Source organism: Colossoma macropomum, unplaced genomic scaffold (assembly GCF_904425465.1).
Source record: "Colossoma macropomum unplaced genomic scaffold, Colossoma_macropomum, whole genome shotgun sequence".
In the NCBI taxonomy this organism is placed as follows: domain Eukaryota; kingdom Metazoa; phylum Chordata; class Actinopteri; order Characiformes; family Serrasalmidae; genus Colossoma; species Colossoma macropomum.
Genome location: NW_023494785.1, coordinates 34929032 through 34946502, shown reverse-complemented (window position 1 = coordinate 34946502; position 17471 = coordinate 34929032). Strand labels below are relative to the sequence as shown.

Below are 17471 nucleotides of genomic sequence, written 5' to 3'. Positions count from 1 at the left end.
GCAAAGTTGTTGTTGCAGCAAAAGGCAGTTCTATCAAGTACTGTCTGAAGGGGTTGAATACTTATGCAAGTGACAGTTTTCTTTTTTTATTTTTTGAAAATGACATTGATTTTGAAACCAAAATTCCTGGCTGTAACAGCCTGTTTAAGTGTTTGTAATCCAAATGAATCTGATGATTTTTTAAAAAGCTTGAATACTTTTGCAAGGCATTGTATATTTTACAATATGTTGGTGGATGTTAGCCTTGCCTTAATTATGTTAAAGTATGTATTATTGTAGCTGAGTAGATTTGCATGGGATGTGTGAACAGAGATGATTGTGGTGAAGTTTGTTGCTTTCTCTTAATTGTGTAACTGTTCCAGCTGCTTTCAGGTTTTTCTGCAAGTCTTCTACTGGCTTTTCTTATAGCTTCCCTATCATTAGTCTGAAATTAATCTGTGAAATCTTGTGTAGCACACTTGTCCGAGGACAATTAGCTGTGGTTCCATGAACTTTCTGTTTGCATACCATCAACCTTTCCAGGGACTGCAAGGATGATAATTAGCCGCCTCGATAAATCTGAAACATTTACATTATGAAATGATGTTGATTAATGTGCATTGTTTCTATTAAAAACAAAACAAAAGTTTTCCATTTTAGTGTTGTTTAATCCTCCTATTGTCCTCAAATTTACTAACATCTTTTATCCTTTTGGTCAGTTTGACCCCAGCTATTTAAATCTCTGGGAAATATCAAAGTTATCTTGGGAAATATATTCCCCCTCCCCCATGTTATGTGAATTATCAGCGGTTCTCTCATTACTACAGGTTATGTTATGGTTGTTAGGTAAGGGGCCCTAAAGCAGAGGGAAGTTTTTTGAAGAATATAAAATTACATATTATAGTGACTTGAATATCATCCAACATCAATGAGGAGTGAAAATGTTGATATTTGTTTTGTTGTGTACAGCTGAAACAGCCTGGCGTCAAATTGACCTCAAAGAATACTGATGTGTACAAAATGTGTATCCCTGTTCGATCCCTGGTGATGCTACAGCCATCCGTAGCCGGGAATCCAAGAGAGCACAGTTGGCCTCGCTCTCTGGGTGGGTGGCATGGCCCCTCTTCCTCCCCCCATCACTTAACGTGATGCTAGTCAGCGCAGGCATCTGTTAGCTGACGTAACAGATCTGGCGGTTGTCGCTTTCCTCCGAGCGCGTTCAGCTGTCCAATGAGGTTGTGTGAGCGGCAGTTCGAAAAGATGCAGCGGCTGGCTTTTCAGAGGAAGCCTGTGTTAGCCTTCGCCCTCCTAGCGTTAATAGTATCGTGTAATTGAGGGAGTCCTAACTAGCAGGTGGAATTGGAGACGACTAAATTGGGGAGATAATTTGGTAAAAATCCAAAAAAATAAAAAAATAAAAAATAAATCATTTATTTAGAGACATTAAACGTTGAATGGTGTCAAATTGACCCCAAAGATAATAGGAGGGTTAATAATTTTTTTTCTTTAGAACTTTAGGAGTCTCCTTCACCCTGATTGCAACTTTTTGCATGAAATCTTGCCAACCAATAGCAACATTTTATAATTACACCAGGTACAATTTGCATAAAAACATTTTTGTTCCATCTTTAATATCTACAACTTCATTTTTTGTTATGCATTAATATATTGGCTGAAAACTTTTGTATTATGATTTAACAAGAGATTATTTGCTATTTATATAATTTTGTAATTTGCTATTTACAGAAGTTCATATCTTCCCTATAGGAGTTTTTTGACCATGCCAAGAAACTTTGGGATGATGAAGGAGTGAAGGCATGCTATGAGAGGTCCAATGAATACCAGCTCATCGACTGTGCACGTTAGTAAGTGCTATTCTGTTGTCTTTAATCGTTGAATATTCTCTAAAAATGCTGCAGTTCGGGCCAAAGCGATATTACTGCTGTAAAAGGGCATTGAAAAGTGTGTAAGTATAAAGTGAGTTATACTTACACACGTATAGCTATTATGATCTTGCATTTTCCTGTCATGATGATCAAGTGAAAAAATGTCATTGTGTCACAACGATAGATGCTGACAATTAAAGGAAAATTAGTGTGTAATATGAACATCAGATCTCAGATGCATTTGATTTTACATTTATTTTTTATACATTATACATACATTTTTTTAAGGGCAAGTGCTTCACCTGCAAAATGCTTTTATACATTACCATGTATAAAACAAACAAAAGCCTAAAAGAAACAAAAGATCATATTTGTAGGTCACTGTGTTGTTTAGTGTAGTAGTTCTCATGAGGTTGACTTCAGAGGTTGCAGGATGGTTGCAGAAAAAATACATAACGTATTCTGTATTTTTGATCATTTTTAGAGAATGATTTTTCCATAAAATAGCCCATCCCAGTAGCATTCTTTTATTATAAACTAGAACAGAGAACATACCTGTACCTGTCCCGCTTTATTCAGGATAGAATGAGTTGTGAATCATTGTCACACTTTTAAAAAGTTGTTGTTTGGTTTGTTTATGGTCAGCGATACCATATTTTTTATACATTAAATCACATGTGGAACGTATAGGATAGTGGCCACTCTTTTTGAGGTCTGGATGCTCACATAAAAACGTCTGCTTTCCTAAAACTACATGAAGCGCTGACCAGCACGAACAGGCAGAGTAAAACTCGGCGGCAGAGCCAATCAGAATCTCCATTTCCGCTGGGAGGTGCTTTCAGACCTGCCGTGGATGGTGCAAACCTGTGAAACTTTTTCTTTAGTTGCGTTTTGACATGCGAACACTCCGCCTGTATTCAGGTCCACACTAAACTGCTGAACTGCTCTAATTCACAAGGGAATTCAACACCAGAGCACGTTTTTTTTTCCAGTGCACCTTTTTGCTGTACTGTCTGCACAATCTGCTGCTTTAACATGTTACTTTTTACAAATGCTCATATTGTTCCCACACAGGGGGCACCTGTAAAAAAGACAAGCAATAATATAATAACACGCGTTTGATTATGGGAGCAATAAAATAATAATTCATTATGGATTGTGGAGCGTTTTTTTTGGCCAACATCAGCGACCTGATTGGTTAAATGTAAATACACATAGACGATAAGCGTCTCTATTTATCTTTAGAAAATGAGCTGGGTATGAAAACAGCCTGATGTTCTTCAGAGATGTTAGTTAACCAAGTTTGCTATCTGAGGCTGCACCTACTGAAGCAGAATCAAAGCAAACACTGACACTGTTCAAGATCAGGTTCAGAGGTGGGTAGAGTAGCCTAAATCAATCCTTAAGTAGAAGTATTGATACTTGCATAAAATAAATAAAATAAAAAACTAAAAGTACCTTCACCAAAACAGCTTGAATAGAAATATAAAAGTAGCAGATCAAAAATCTATTTATGTACTGAGTACTGCAGTGGAACTTCGTAGTACATCCAGTGTTTCTCAGCATAGGAACTGAAGATTGTGCAGCTGTGTTCTTCTTTTTTAGGGATTTTTTTTGGTCTAAAATAAAAACAAAATCCAAGGTCAGAGATATGATGTAACCAATCACAAAGCAATACAAATGTTGCAACCTTCAAAACGTTTTGAAATTAAACACAAAAAGGGAGTAGTATCTATTTTTTTTTTTTAGATAATATGTTTTGCCCCACCACTTTTGGAGGTGTGAGACTTTCAGCTTAATGTTAATGTTAGTGTAGGTTGTTATTGAGGGTGTGGAAGGAACCGCCACACCCTCTGCGTAATGCCTTTAGTTTTGATTTAGCCTTTAGCATAAAAGCCCGCTTCCCGGGCTAGTGTGTCTAGCTAATTATATGAATATATATAGTAAATAAACAAAAATAGGTAGCCATCTAGTCAAGCTGTTTTATTTGTGACACATAGATTTTACCAAAATAAAGTATTTAAAAATGTAATTGTATAAATATCAGGACTTACAGGATAGAGTTATTATTGGTATCGGTACTCGGTATCAGCATATATTTAAGGATCAGGTATAGGTGTTGGTATTACAAGGGAAAAAGTGGTATCAGTGCATCTGTGACTGTGATAGCTTAACAAGCATAGTGCAAAGTGTGGTAGTAAAAAAAAAAAGTCTAAAGTTTCAGGTTTCATTTGTTTAGTATAAGTACAAATGATAAAGATTTTAAAGGGCAGTTTACTAAAAATAATCATTCAAATGTATTTTAAGGATAAGAATCAGCACAGTAAATATTGGAAATGATTTAAAAATTAATTATAAAGACAGTATGGCTGCAAAGAATATTCAAAATATTGTATCAAATGTAAAATATACCACCCTGCACTTCCATGGAGAAACAAATGATTGTTTATCAAGCTAACTGCTAACTTGTTGCCAGCAACATGTTTTTGCCAGCTCTGCACACCGGATTCCATCTAGGCTTGCTAGACTCCATTCCTATCTGATTTGAGGGAGCAGTCAGTCTGAACTCTTTGTGCAGTCCACACAAGTTTCCTGCAGCATCAGAATACTCTCATTTGTATTTACTTCAGAGAATAAATAAGAGCATGCTGGGTGGCAAACAGTCTGGAGCAGAAAGAAACTTACTAAATTTAAAGCACTAATGTGTATGGTAACATTAAGGTGTGACTCCAGCTATATTCTGTTACTTCTCTGGGGTGATTTTTGTCATCGCACCATGAACTCCTTGATAGTTGTGTCATCAGAATTGCAGTAAAAGCTGATAGCAACATTTATGTTGACCTCCAAAATTATTGGCACCATTAGTAAATGTAGAAGGCTATAAAATAATGTCTTTGTTGTTTATCACCTTGGTGTTAAATAGAGAATAAAAACAGTCATTGAAATAACTCTGTGAGGTGCAATTATTTTAAGAAAATTTCACGTAAATTTAAGAATATTTTACTTAAATATTTTTTTCCTCAAAGTATGTGTCACAGTTAGTGGCACCCCTGCAGTGAGCAATTTTTTGTGTAGATTTGAAAGTTTTAGATCATTGTCCTACTGGAAGATCCGTCCGTGACCCAGTCATCTCGTATTTGACCCAACACCACATATCACAGCAGGAATTGTGTTTTTTGTGTATGACCTTAACTCTTTTTACACCAAACCCAACTCATATTTACCAAAAGTGCCAATAAATCTGGAGGACACTGTACATTTTAAAACCAGACAAATATTGAGTAGGATATCCTGGTGTCAGCAATGTTTTTTTTTGCTTTTCTACCAGACAATCTTGAAGATAAATAAACTTATAAACAGATAAACCTATAAATTAATATAGATTAAGGTTTGATTCTCAATTATATTTTTAAAAATGAGAAATTTCAGAGGTTTTTTGTACATCACTGAGGTGATGACTTGTGGTTTCTTGTGGGATCTTGCTCTGAGCCATTGTCTGAAACTCCAGTCCTGTTTTTTTTACTTTATGCACACAACAATGAGTTGGCTGGTGAGTTACAGATAAGTAAATGTCACAGTGACGTGCTGTCTTTTGTTGGAAAACGCCAACAGAACAGTATTTATGTATTTTTTTTATTTGTAATGTTGAATGTTTGGTCAGTTTTTTCATGTGGTTATTGAAACCTGCACATCATGTCTGATGAGATTTTCTTTTTAATATAAGCATCCTGAACTTATTCAAAAAGTGTTGTCATCACCGCCGTACTTTGAATAGTGATGGGTCAAATGCTTGCTTTCCCCCATGGTTCTGGTGGCTCTACCTTACGTGCCAACTGTTCAATTGGAGTAACCAACGGTGTTGGCTACCTATAGCTAAGAGAAATCCTGAGCTCTGATGTGAAAGACAGCATTATTATTAGTGTATGTGTGTGTGTGTATGTGTTTTCAAAACTACATTTTTGTGTTGTTTGCAAAGCTGTGATTTGGTTTGAAAAAACCTTAAGGCTTTGTGACCCCTCTGGTGGAAATAATGTCCCAGATGTCCTAAATATGTAATTGTAAATTACCAGTTTTAAAAACATGAAAATGTTGACAATTATAGTTTTTTTTTGTTATTGTGCTTAATGCCTTTTTTATTTAATTTTGTGGGCTGTGCAGATATGGTTTCTGCATTTTCTTCCTTCTAGACAGTGTAACTTTTATCTAGGGGAGTATGAAAAGTTGAGCACAGCTTCAGTTCTTTAGACTGTCTATATAGAAATTATTGTCAATAAATCTAGGAAGGAAAAAAAAAAAGGTTACCATGGCAGATGTAATAATATGCTTGGTTACAGTAATAAGGCAATGAATAAACACTAGAGTGCCTGTGTAGTACGAGATGGACAGAGGTGGCAGAAGTACAGTAATCTAGTAAAAAAAAAAACACACTCAAGTTGAAGATTTTTTTTTTTTACTCAAGTCGAAGTGTAAAAGTACATGCTCATAAATGTACAAAAAGTAGAAAAACAATCATTGCTAATTGCATTTTTTAAACAGAATGTCTTTTTATTGAAGGTTAGAGGTACACATCCATCAAACTGAGCGTACATAATGGTTTATACTAGAGCTGCATGCCTCATCAACAAAAATCTACTCATCTAGAGCACCCAAACACATTCATATGTTTGAGATGGACATTGTTGGACTCTCTTCTAAGGAAAAAATGTAGATTTTTATTTTAGCAGTCAATACTGAACATCAGATTAAATAATTCCTTTTAAATTAGGCCTGGGCTGGAGTGGGACATGTTAGCTACAGGCTATTCCTAACAGCCTTGCAGTCATCGCCCTGCGCCCTGACACAAAACAGTGGCAACCAATCAGAAAGCTGGATTCACACAGCCAACACTGTGGCACCTTCACTATAAAGCATGCGTTTGCTCAGCACAGACGCAACTTCTGTCCAGAGAAGATGACTAAATTAAAATCAGACAACTGACACCTATAGAAAACACAGGTTACTGCCACAGCGGGCAGACCCAGATGAATACGACATGAAAGTTAAACGGCTGATGTGCGGAGACAACGAAAACCAACACGTCAGCCTTTTAACAGTTAACCTTATCATCGTTGCAGCATATTGCCACAGGAGGCATGAAACACGTTTACTGTCTATTTGTTTTACCTGTAATGACTTCGACCACTGAAGTAACATCCATACAGGCGTCTGAACATAACTAAATCATTTAAGGTGGAACAGGAAATGAAGCTAACTTCAGCTTCACCTAGTCTCTATCCACTGTACAAGTCTCAGTTACAATCAGTAAACCCCTCACTCCCCCCCCTTCACAGCACCGATTTGAGCTTCATTAGGTGCCTGAATACAATTGCCTGATTAAAAAATACATAAATAAATGGAGAGAGAAAATAGATGAAGAGATTGTTAAAACTAAAGTAGCAAGTCTATTTTGAAAATGTAGTGAGTAAAAAGTACAGATTTTACTTTTTAAAAGTAGTGAGTAATAGTGGGATGTATTAAGTGACAGAAATACACCTGTTAGAAATCTTCTTGTCCCATTGTTTCTTACTCTGTAGCGGAGACCCTCTTTACTGCAAATAGACTTGATTATTGCAGTGTATTCTTAACGGATTGCTTGCTTGTATGCTAGAGAAAGTACAGAACTCATGGGTGTGGGATAGGAAAAAGTTAAAAAGCTTACCCACACCTAATCACTGGAACATTGAATTTCCTCACTCTTTCACACACTTACACTAGCTCCCTGTCCATGGATAGAATGAGTAACGGAAAAAAGTGTTACATAATCAGAATACAATGAAAGGTAAATGTATTAAATTACAGAAAATCAGATTATGGATACATTTATAAAAAACAGGATGAACACGAGCAGTATTGCATTAAGACCACTTTTATGTAATACTTGTGGTGATTTTCTTTCCTGCAGTCAGTTTCACAGCCTAAACTTTCATGTTAGTCTTTGGTTATACGGTTATCAGTTACAGTATTGATTACTGTTAGTAATTTCAGTGAGTTCTTCTGTGGCAATTGTAAACTTTTAAACTTTTAGTTACTAGGAATTTAAAGTTTCAATTTCATTTGTCATTTGGATATATAGTTGTGTGTGAAATGAAAATAGTACCATGTAGAGGTTGCTCCCAGGGTTTTTCCCGGTTTTTCCAGCACCTAGAGAGGTGAACACATTGTAAGAGAATCCATCACAAATATAAAACAATTCATTGCAAACCGAAAAAATATTGTTAGATATCTTCAAATATAGCTTTATTAGGCTGCCTTAATAGCAATAGTGGAAAGCAGAGAATCCCAGATGACCCTGTCCCCCGCAACTTTCTCCTGCTCATTCTGGGGGATGCTGAGCCGCTTCCAGGCCAACTTAGAGAGAAAGTCCCTCCAGCCGGTCCTAGGACGACCTCGGGGTCTTGTCCCAGTCGGCCATGCCTGGTAAACCTCTAATGGAAGACATCCACGGAGCATCTTAATCAGATGCCTGAACCATTTCAATTGGCTCCTCCCAAGGTGGAGGAGTAGCAGCTCTACTTTGACCTCCTCCTGGTTGACTGAGCTCCTCACCCGATCAATTAGAGCGTAGCCTGCCACCCTGCGAAGAATGCTCATTTTCGCTGCTTGTATCTGCAGTCTCATTCTTTCGTCCATTTCCCACAAGTCATGACCATAGGTGAGGGTTGGGATGTAGACTGACCGGTAAACAGAGAGCATTGTCTTATGTTTTCTTCACCACTACAGCATGGTACAGTGACTGCATTACTGCTGCCGGCTGTCCCCTCTCATGGACCCTCTTCCCATCACTCGTGAACAAAACCCTGAGATACTTAAACTCCTCCACCTGGGGCAAGTCCTCTCCCCTTCCCTGGAAGGGGCATGCCATCCTTTTCTGGGCAAGGACCAAGGACTCAGACTTGGAGGTTCTAATCGACATACCAATCATTTCACACTCAGCTGTAAACCGCTCCAGTGAGGCATTCATGTGATAAAGCCAAAAGGACATCATCAGCAAAAAGCAGAGACGCCACCTTCCAGCCTCCACACATAATGTCCACCTGACCTTGGCTTCACCTTGACACCCTGCCCATGAATGTCACAAACAGGAGTGGAGTCCGACACCCACATTAAACAAGCTTGACTTATTGCCGAGTATATGATGATGAACTCCCATGCCCCCTCAACAGTCTGTGCAAGGGTGAAAAGGGTTTGAGTCCACATTGTTCCACCTCAATCTGAGGTTCAACTGTCAGTTGGAGTCTGCTTTCCAGAGAGGCTGAGCAGTGTGACACCCCAGTAACTGGTACACACTCTCTGATCCCATTTCTTAAAAATAGGGAACACCACCCCGATCTGCCAGTCCAGGGGTACTGTTCCTGAGGTCCATGAGACATTGCAGAGGCTTGTCTGCTATGACAGCCCCACAGCGTCCAGAACCTTAAGCTTTTCTGAGCAAATCTCATCCACCCCTGATGTCTTGCCACTGAAGAGCTTGCCAGTTACTTCAGGGACCTCCATCAGGGAAATGAAGTCTGACACCCCAGAAGCCTCTGGCCCTGATTCTCGTGAGGGAGCCATGTGTCTCGGGTTTAAGAGTTCCTCAGAGTGCTCCTTCCACCAACTGGCAATATCCTTACTCGTAGTTAGAGTCTCTCCACCCATGCTAACTACGGCTTAAGTTAAGCCACACTGCTCTTGAGTCACTGGATGGTTGTCCAGAACCTACTTGAAGTCAACCCAAAAGTCTTTTTCCATGGCCTCTCCAAATTCCTCCTGTGTTCTGGATTTTGCTTCTGCCAGCGCCACCACTGCTGCCTTTTTTGCGTGTTCGTACTTGTCTGCTGAGTCGGAAGTCCTGCAGGCCGACCAGTCCCTAACATACCTCCTTCAGCTTCACAACCTCCCTCACCACCGGTGTCCACCAGAGGGTTCTTTGGTTACCGCCCTGTGGAGCACCAACAAGTTTTTGGCCACAGCTATGCCTGGCTGCTTCCACAATGGAGGATTTGAACAGGGTCCTTTCAGACTCCATTTCCCCTACCTCTTCCGGCAAATGAGTAAAGTTCTTCCGGAGGTGGGAGTTAAAATCATTCCAAACAGGGCCCTCTCCCAGTCATTCCCAGCACACTCTCACTGTTTGCTTGGGCCTACCACGTCTTAACGCCAAACTTATCTGCCGTCTGATCTAACTCATCACCAGATGGTGTTTAATTGACAGCTCAGCACTCTTCACCCGAGTGTCTAGAACATATGGTTCCAAATTAGATGAAAAGACAACAAAGTCGATCATTGACCTTTGACCCAAGGAGCTCTGGTACCATGTACACTTATGAACAATCCATGTGTTTGAACTTTGTGTTCATTACAGACAACCCATGACTAGCACAGAAGTCCACTGACAATTGACCAGCACCCCACCCACTCGCTCCAAGAAGACTGAATACTCAGAACTGTTGTTTGGTGCATAAGCAAACACAGCAGTCAGAGATGCAATTTTAATTCGTATTGAGGCTACCCTGCACAAGGGCTGCCCTTCCGTCACATCAAATCCCTAATCCAGGAAAGAAGTTAGTAACGTTTCGGTCAGATATATTGTTTTCTGAGAAAACCAATCAGAGTAGTAGTGTTAGAATATTGGGGAAAAAATTGTTTATGGTTTATGTACCTGATTTTCTGTGCAATGTGTGTGTGTTTTTAGGAAAATTGTTCTTGTGATTTTTAATAGAATTTTGAAACGTGGAGAACACACGTAGATAATAGAATAACAGTACTCATGAATTGTTGTATGTACTGCAGATTTTTTGCAGATTTTTCTGTGCAGCCAGAGCTTTAAAACTTTTGACCATGAGTTGTTCATTCTAACTGGATACAGATAAGCACAAACATACATTCACCGCACGGGTAGTTGCAGGCCCATATTTTGTTTTCAGAACTCATTTTTATCAAGAGCTTTCATTATTATTTCCCATTTTTATTTTTCTTTCAAATGGCTGTTTTCTTTTAACAGTCTAAAGGTACATGTTCACCTAGTAATAGATCCGACTCATTTGCTTTTATAAGCCTATTGCCTACTCTCTCTAGGGTTATTCAAGTCCCTAGCTCAGGCCCTGAATTTCAGAACACAGTTATTGTTGAGTTTGAGTCAGGTTCTGCAATACAAAGGTTTGAGAGCCAGTTGCCATGCCATAGGCCTTTTCCAGATAATCCTGATACAGTTAAGAGGTCTCTCAGATGTTTATTCCAAGCATGTGGGTTCTGGTCTCATCCAATCTTTTGTGCACTCACCAATCTTGACGGATGTGGTCGGGATCTATAGGAAGTGCTCAGTAAAGAGCTTGCCTAAATTCAGCGTTCCATTGATACTGAAACCCCAGTTTCATGTCCAGCATAACTCAGTAGTCAGCTCATGCCTTGTCTACAGGTTTCATTCTTCTTTATTCCCTTTTTGTTATAAACAGTCCTTTATCATGCAGCTTGTTGCAGTGGTAGCCATCTTCTCTTCCAGAATAGAGGGAGCAAGTGTTGATGTGTCCAAACAGCCTGCAGGGCAGAGTCAGGAGACCTAGATAGGCATTGATGTCAGTTCTTCGACCACGAATCAGGAACCCGTCTCATGTCCTGTTCCTTCGTCCCTGTCTCAGGTCTGCTCTGGGCATATATTAAAACCAAAACACACAGACACAGCAGCAGTATCATGTTTTTATTACGCAAACCGTTTCGTACACCCTTAGGTAACTTTTTGATTTTAGCCCTTGTAATGGATACCTTCTTTTCCTACCTAACATGGGTCCTGGCCACTAGCAGGTGGTGGTACCACATGTATCCATTGTTTTTCCTTTACATCTTAGAGCAGAGGGTGTGGTAAGGAAGACTTGATATGGACCTTCTCATTTTGGCCCTAATGGCTGAGTGTTATGCATCTTAACCTTTTGTCTTCAGACAATAGGGTGACCCCCCTTTGTAAGTTCTTATGCATCCAACACCTGTTTCTGAGCAGCTGCAACAGCTTCAGATGAAGTCTGACAGTATTGCAGTAGAACTATCAGACATAACATGTATGTCTGCAGCTTTCTTAATCAAGCCGTAATTGTGGCATTTGCCATGACAAGACATTCGCTTTTAAAATCTTTAGCAAGAACACAGGTGATCCGGCAATCTACCTGTAGCTATTTCTACATACTGTTTTGCGACAGCCCATCCTGTCGTCTGTCATCAAGGACGTGGGAAGAACCATCTGTGAATAACACAACATTAGCATTTGCCAGTTACCCCACCTTTGTGCTGTCACTGAAACAATCTTGTCATTTAAGAGCAAAGAGGAAACTCAGTGTGGACATTTCAGTGAGAACATGATCCATAAAAATAGGAGCAAACAGCTAAAACACACAGATAGGTTGCCTGGGTTGCTCTCAAGCAAGGTGACACTCCAAGTGTAACCGTGTCTATTTTAGCAGAGTAGTAAAACATAGACCTCTCTTTGTCATGATTTTAAGTTAAACAGCTAGACACAAACCTTAGTGATGCTGAAACATACAGTGTGAACGGTAGCTCCATGTTCACTAGACCTAGGGCACTGCATAATGCAGGTTTAAGAGAATGAAAAGCTTATAACTGATCATCATTTAGCTGAAACTCAGGTTTCTGATTTTCTGTTTTAGTTAGATTGTATAGTGGTTAAACAAATTTCCACATAAACCTCAATTCAAGGTCGTCAATAATTGCACAAACCCCAGAAAAGCTTGCAGCTGTGCTAACGTATCAGGTAATAAAATAGCACACTGTGGCACAACAGTCAGGTAAAATTGACTCCTGAGTCTGTAAAACCAGCTGTCCTAAATATTGAACAGAGGACTGATTAATCTTGGCCTTTTTTTTTATAATGCTTTGTGTCCTAACGAATGTAGATAATCTAACAAATATAGCAAGTCATGTTCCTCTCATCTATATATGCTAGAACCATACTAGTCATTTTTGGAGCATCAGATTAGGCTAACCATTCACATAGGACTTGATGATAAATAGTAATAGGATTATGAAGCCCTTGTTGGGAACCTATAGTAAAGCTAGCCATCGTTGATAATCTTCATGCAAAAGCACTGATCAAAATCCATTTGTCATATTGAATATAGAGAAAACACAGCGTTCAGGACACAATCCATTAAATATTGTGGATGGATACTCCTTGGTATTCAGGCAAGGAAAACCCAGTCAGTTTGACATGTTCAACATTTAGTAAGCCACAATCTGCAAGAGATTTAGACCAATTCAAGCATAAAAAATAAATCTATAAAGCTTGCATCAAACTACTTCTTACGTTTATACTTCCACAGGCCTATTTTGCCTTGAAGGCAGCATGCATTAACATGAAAGACCCAGAGATGAGATGTCCAATCCGGATAACGGCACCACTTGAAGAATCCAAACCATAACTGTACCAGGGGAACCAGCCTGAATGTGGAGAAGTGAAGTTTATTCGTTTGCGCACGGAGACCAGACACCTAGCCAGCCCGTAAGACAAAGGGCTGACGCAGTTTTATAGCTGGATGCCAAGATTAAGCCCAGCCTATACATGACAAGTGACAGGTGTGACAGATATGACCATGTAGGAATAAACAAGAATAGGCAGAAGGGAATGTTCTAAATACAGTCACAGTACAGGCACACACAATACTGAATATAATGACATATAACACAACACTAAACACATTATAGAGCAGTACATTTCTACACCAGCGTGGGAAGATTTTTTAAAATCTGCCGGGGAAAAAGTTGTAAACAATTTGAATGATGTAATGTCGTAATGTAATGGTATGTTATTGCGCGGTTTGGATTGACAGGGCCATGTGTGGTGGGGCCTCTCACCTCTAAACATGACTAATAATTGAACAGGTGTTGGAGCTCTTTTCGTGTAACCGAGACTATAAAAATTGAATGAGAGGGCCATGATTGTTGTAAAAAGCCAGTCATTGTGGATCAATTTATAAGCAATTACAAAACCTCTGCTGGGGGTGAAGCAGAGGTGATAAACTCTTTGATGGACCTAAAAGTGTCAATGTACAAGTCTGATATGGAATCTGTGAGAAGCGCAATCAACCCTGAATCAACAACAGCTCTAGCGGAGATCATTTGCATCTCCGATGAAAATGATACGTCAACAATTGGGATCGCTCAAGAAAGATAAAGTGCTTTCATTTCCAACACAGCCAATTCGCCAACAGTAGGAGCGTGCATCATGTTTTTAGTTGACAAGACCCTGGAAGCTAACAATGGATTACTGTCACAGGATGTATGGAATTTATTAAATTCTACTCCACACACGAATAAAGGACCTAACAAGGATGTTTTTATTGAGGATGTCAGGGTCTCAGGAAGGACCCATTGAAATTCACACAGACTGTGGGATATTCAGACAGCAACCCCTGTCTGAATGTGAGTTTTGTAGATCTGAGGAATGTTTTCACATGACAAACAAAAGGGTTACTGCGGCAAAGTAAAATACTGTCAAAGCTGTAATTGGTCTTATGTTGTAACAGGCAAACGTCACAGATGCCTGCAGACCATTTGTAAAGCACCCATTGGCATAGCCAACCTGGGTTTCTTTCAAACTAAACTAGTCAATTTGCCCAAGAGTTTTGGTTTTGAAAATGAGATGAATGAAATGGGCTATTTTCGTCATTATTTTCACAGCAGAAGTGAATGTGTGCTTTGTTGGTCAAAAGTACAGTCTAAATGACTTCATTTTAAGGAAAGCATGCATATTATTTAGAGAACGTGTATTGTCAGTTGCAGGCATTGACCCGTATCAGCATATTACCATAGCCAGCGTGGCCCTAAGCATGTTAGAACAGACTTTTTGCCTGACCAATGTCTGGCTTTAATGGGACTGTGTTATTTTATGAAAACTATTCAAATTCCAGTATTCCGTGGAGTTTTTGAGCTTTATTCAGCATGCACTGAACATTGGCGGAAAAAAATTGGATGTTTCTACGTGGACGGATTTATCAGACTGACACCGTTTCGGAATTTTATGGGTGTCTGTTTCACAGTTGCCTGAAATGCCTTGATGTTCTGTGATACTACGGAAAAAATCTACCCGAAAGATGCGCTGTATGGAGGTAGGACAAATGCAGTTCTCTTGCTGTACAAAACAGCCAATGATGAAAAAATGTGTTATTTACATTTTAAAAGTTTATATCCTTATTGCCATAAACATAAAACAGAAATACTAGGGCGTTTGACTGTGATCATGAACGATTTCAGAGAATTTCAGAATCGCTAGAATCAAAATCTACATGCCCAGAGGTCTCTTTTACCCAGTTTTATCCTAAATGTGCAATAAATCAAACAAATGAGTTTTCATACGTTGTAGGATCTATGCCGATGAGGAGGCGACATGCGGAAAGGGCCATAATGGTTAGTTATTGTACCAAGAAGATCAAAAGGAGTTTATGACATGGCTATGTGATTAGAAAAAAAAGTGTGGCATTTTGAACAAAAATCCAAGGATGTATTCACTGGATTCGTCAATATACATTTGAAAAACAAGGTCAAAGCCAGCGGCTTCTCACCAAGTGTGAACACTGATACTCAAAATACAACTTTGTTTAGGTTTAAGCAACAGGAAAGGTGAAATTGTATATAGAAAACATTAATTTCAGTCCAGCTCAACAGAGCATTAGCAGACTCTTCGGGGGAAGTTAGGACAGTGAACAAATCAAATAAACACAGAATTAATAACAGATGCATGACTTTTTTGAACTGTTATTTTGTAAAAATAAACTAATTTCTTATTTTACTTTAATCAATAACGTCGCTGGTCGCTAAATATGTCGCTGGTACAATGGCAGTTAAAAAAAAATTCCAAAAAACCATGCTTTCCATCATTTTTGTAGATGTGTTTACGGTGGCTTACGGCCATTTAAAGCTGTACAATTTGCTGGATCGATTTTAGGAGCTTGTTTTGTATTTTGATATGAACTCTGAACTCCTGTTTACCATGAAACCGGGAGAATATATACCATCCACAGGGTTTTTTCCTAGGGTAAGCAAACTGGCTGAAGGAGATTTCATTATGAAATTTGTTTTTACATTAAATGGATTATACAAGCAGACTTTTCCACTGTTCTTTGAGAATATTGATGTCAGACCAAAGTTACCTTTTAACTGCTTTTTGGCAGGGCCCAGCCATTTGGGGAAAATGTGATTTGTGAAAAGAATATTCTCACCAAACTCATCACACAAAATAATTTGGTTTCATGACCTTTGGCAACATAATTATGTCAAACTACTGGAGCGTATGCTTTTATTCAAGGGGCACAAGTAGCATTCCAAGTTTCCTGGAATCATTCCGGGATGCTACGAGTAAACGTTTTGGATATCGTGGATCTTAAAGCCAAAATGCCAGAAAGATTCAGGCTGTGGAGCAGTTTGTTGCCTGGAGAAGAATTTGTCATATGCACCCCTAAAACCTAAGGAATTAAAAAAAAAAATGCATGTTTTGTTGGCTGTTGGCTGCAAGTGCAAAATTATTCAAGCCGGAGGGTTTATCACACCTTTGATTGCTGCAGCCCTGCCTTTTGTGATGCAATTACTGGCACCCAGACAACAATGAACCACTCACAAAAACTGTACAGCGTTCCTGCTTAACAAATGCATGAATTCACACATTCTTCTAAAGGGGACTGTAGCACACCGTGTGCTACCCCGGGTGCAAGAAGGAGTTCGGAGGCAGGGTTCAGAGTTGCAGTAGCCATTATTCTTTTATTTTCCACACCAAACAAACAAAACAACTCCCAACCAAAGCTGGCCACTTTTCAGTGGATTCAAAGCTAGACTTTTTCAGTCCTTTTCTTAAAACCAAGCTTTTCAGCTCCACAGTCTTTTCTGCTACTGCAGCTGCTGTACTGGCACTCATTAGGGGCAGCGTGAGCACCTGAACCGAGAGGGACAGAGAGTTTGTTGGTCCGCCTCCCTGTCACCGCCCCTGCTCTCCAGCTCGGCCACCTGGATCGAATGTGAGGTGTAGTCTAGCGGCCTCGCTGAAGGAACCGGAGGCAGGGCCTGGGTGGTGGAGTTCGGTATTCGTGTCCTGCCTTCGTGCCTCTTGTGGCCATGTTGTTGTCAGCTGTACCTCTTGTCCCTCTGCAGTGTTCGAGGTTCAGGCCCACCTTCCCACTGTCTCTCGCCACTATCATCCGGGCCCCAGGAACGGGTGCAGGGCATAGGGACATTCGTGAAAAAAGACGGGGGAGTTAAATCTGTCTTGGAGAGAACAGCTGACTTAAAATTTTCCACCCGAAAAGGCAAAACAACAGATTATTTTTCTATAAATGTTTTGGATCACCTACCAGTCCATTTGAGAAACAAAGCCTGACTATTTATGGATGCATTGGAAAAGTGGTGAATTTGTTAACAAAGGGAATGTTATTGAAGGAAGCCACATATCACATTTGTTAAAAGCTGTGACCTCTTATCAGAAGTGAAATCACAATCCCACCAGTTGGAATAAACAGCTCTAACCAGCTTGGCGGAGGTAAACGTTCCTACCTTGGCAGTCGCACACCCCTTTTTTTAAGGCATGAGCTTGAAACT

At 39.6% G+C, this 17471-nt stretch overlaps 1 protein-coding gene across 3 annotated transcripts in view; it reads left to right on the top strand.

Annotated features, from left to right (window-relative positions):
- Window positions 1-17471, top strand: part of LOC118822975 (guanine nucleotide-binding protein G(olf) subunit alpha) — a 71750-nt gene that overhangs the window by 21352 nt on the left and 32927 nt on the right. For all 3 annotated transcript variants that reach the window (XM_036592319.1, XM_036592327.1, XM_036592337.1), the window contains exon 5: window positions 1747-1844. In XM_036592319.1, coding sequence (XP_036448212.1) covers window positions 1747-1844 — 98 coding nt within the window. The remainder of the gene's footprint in view (window positions 1-1746; window positions 1845-17471) is intronic.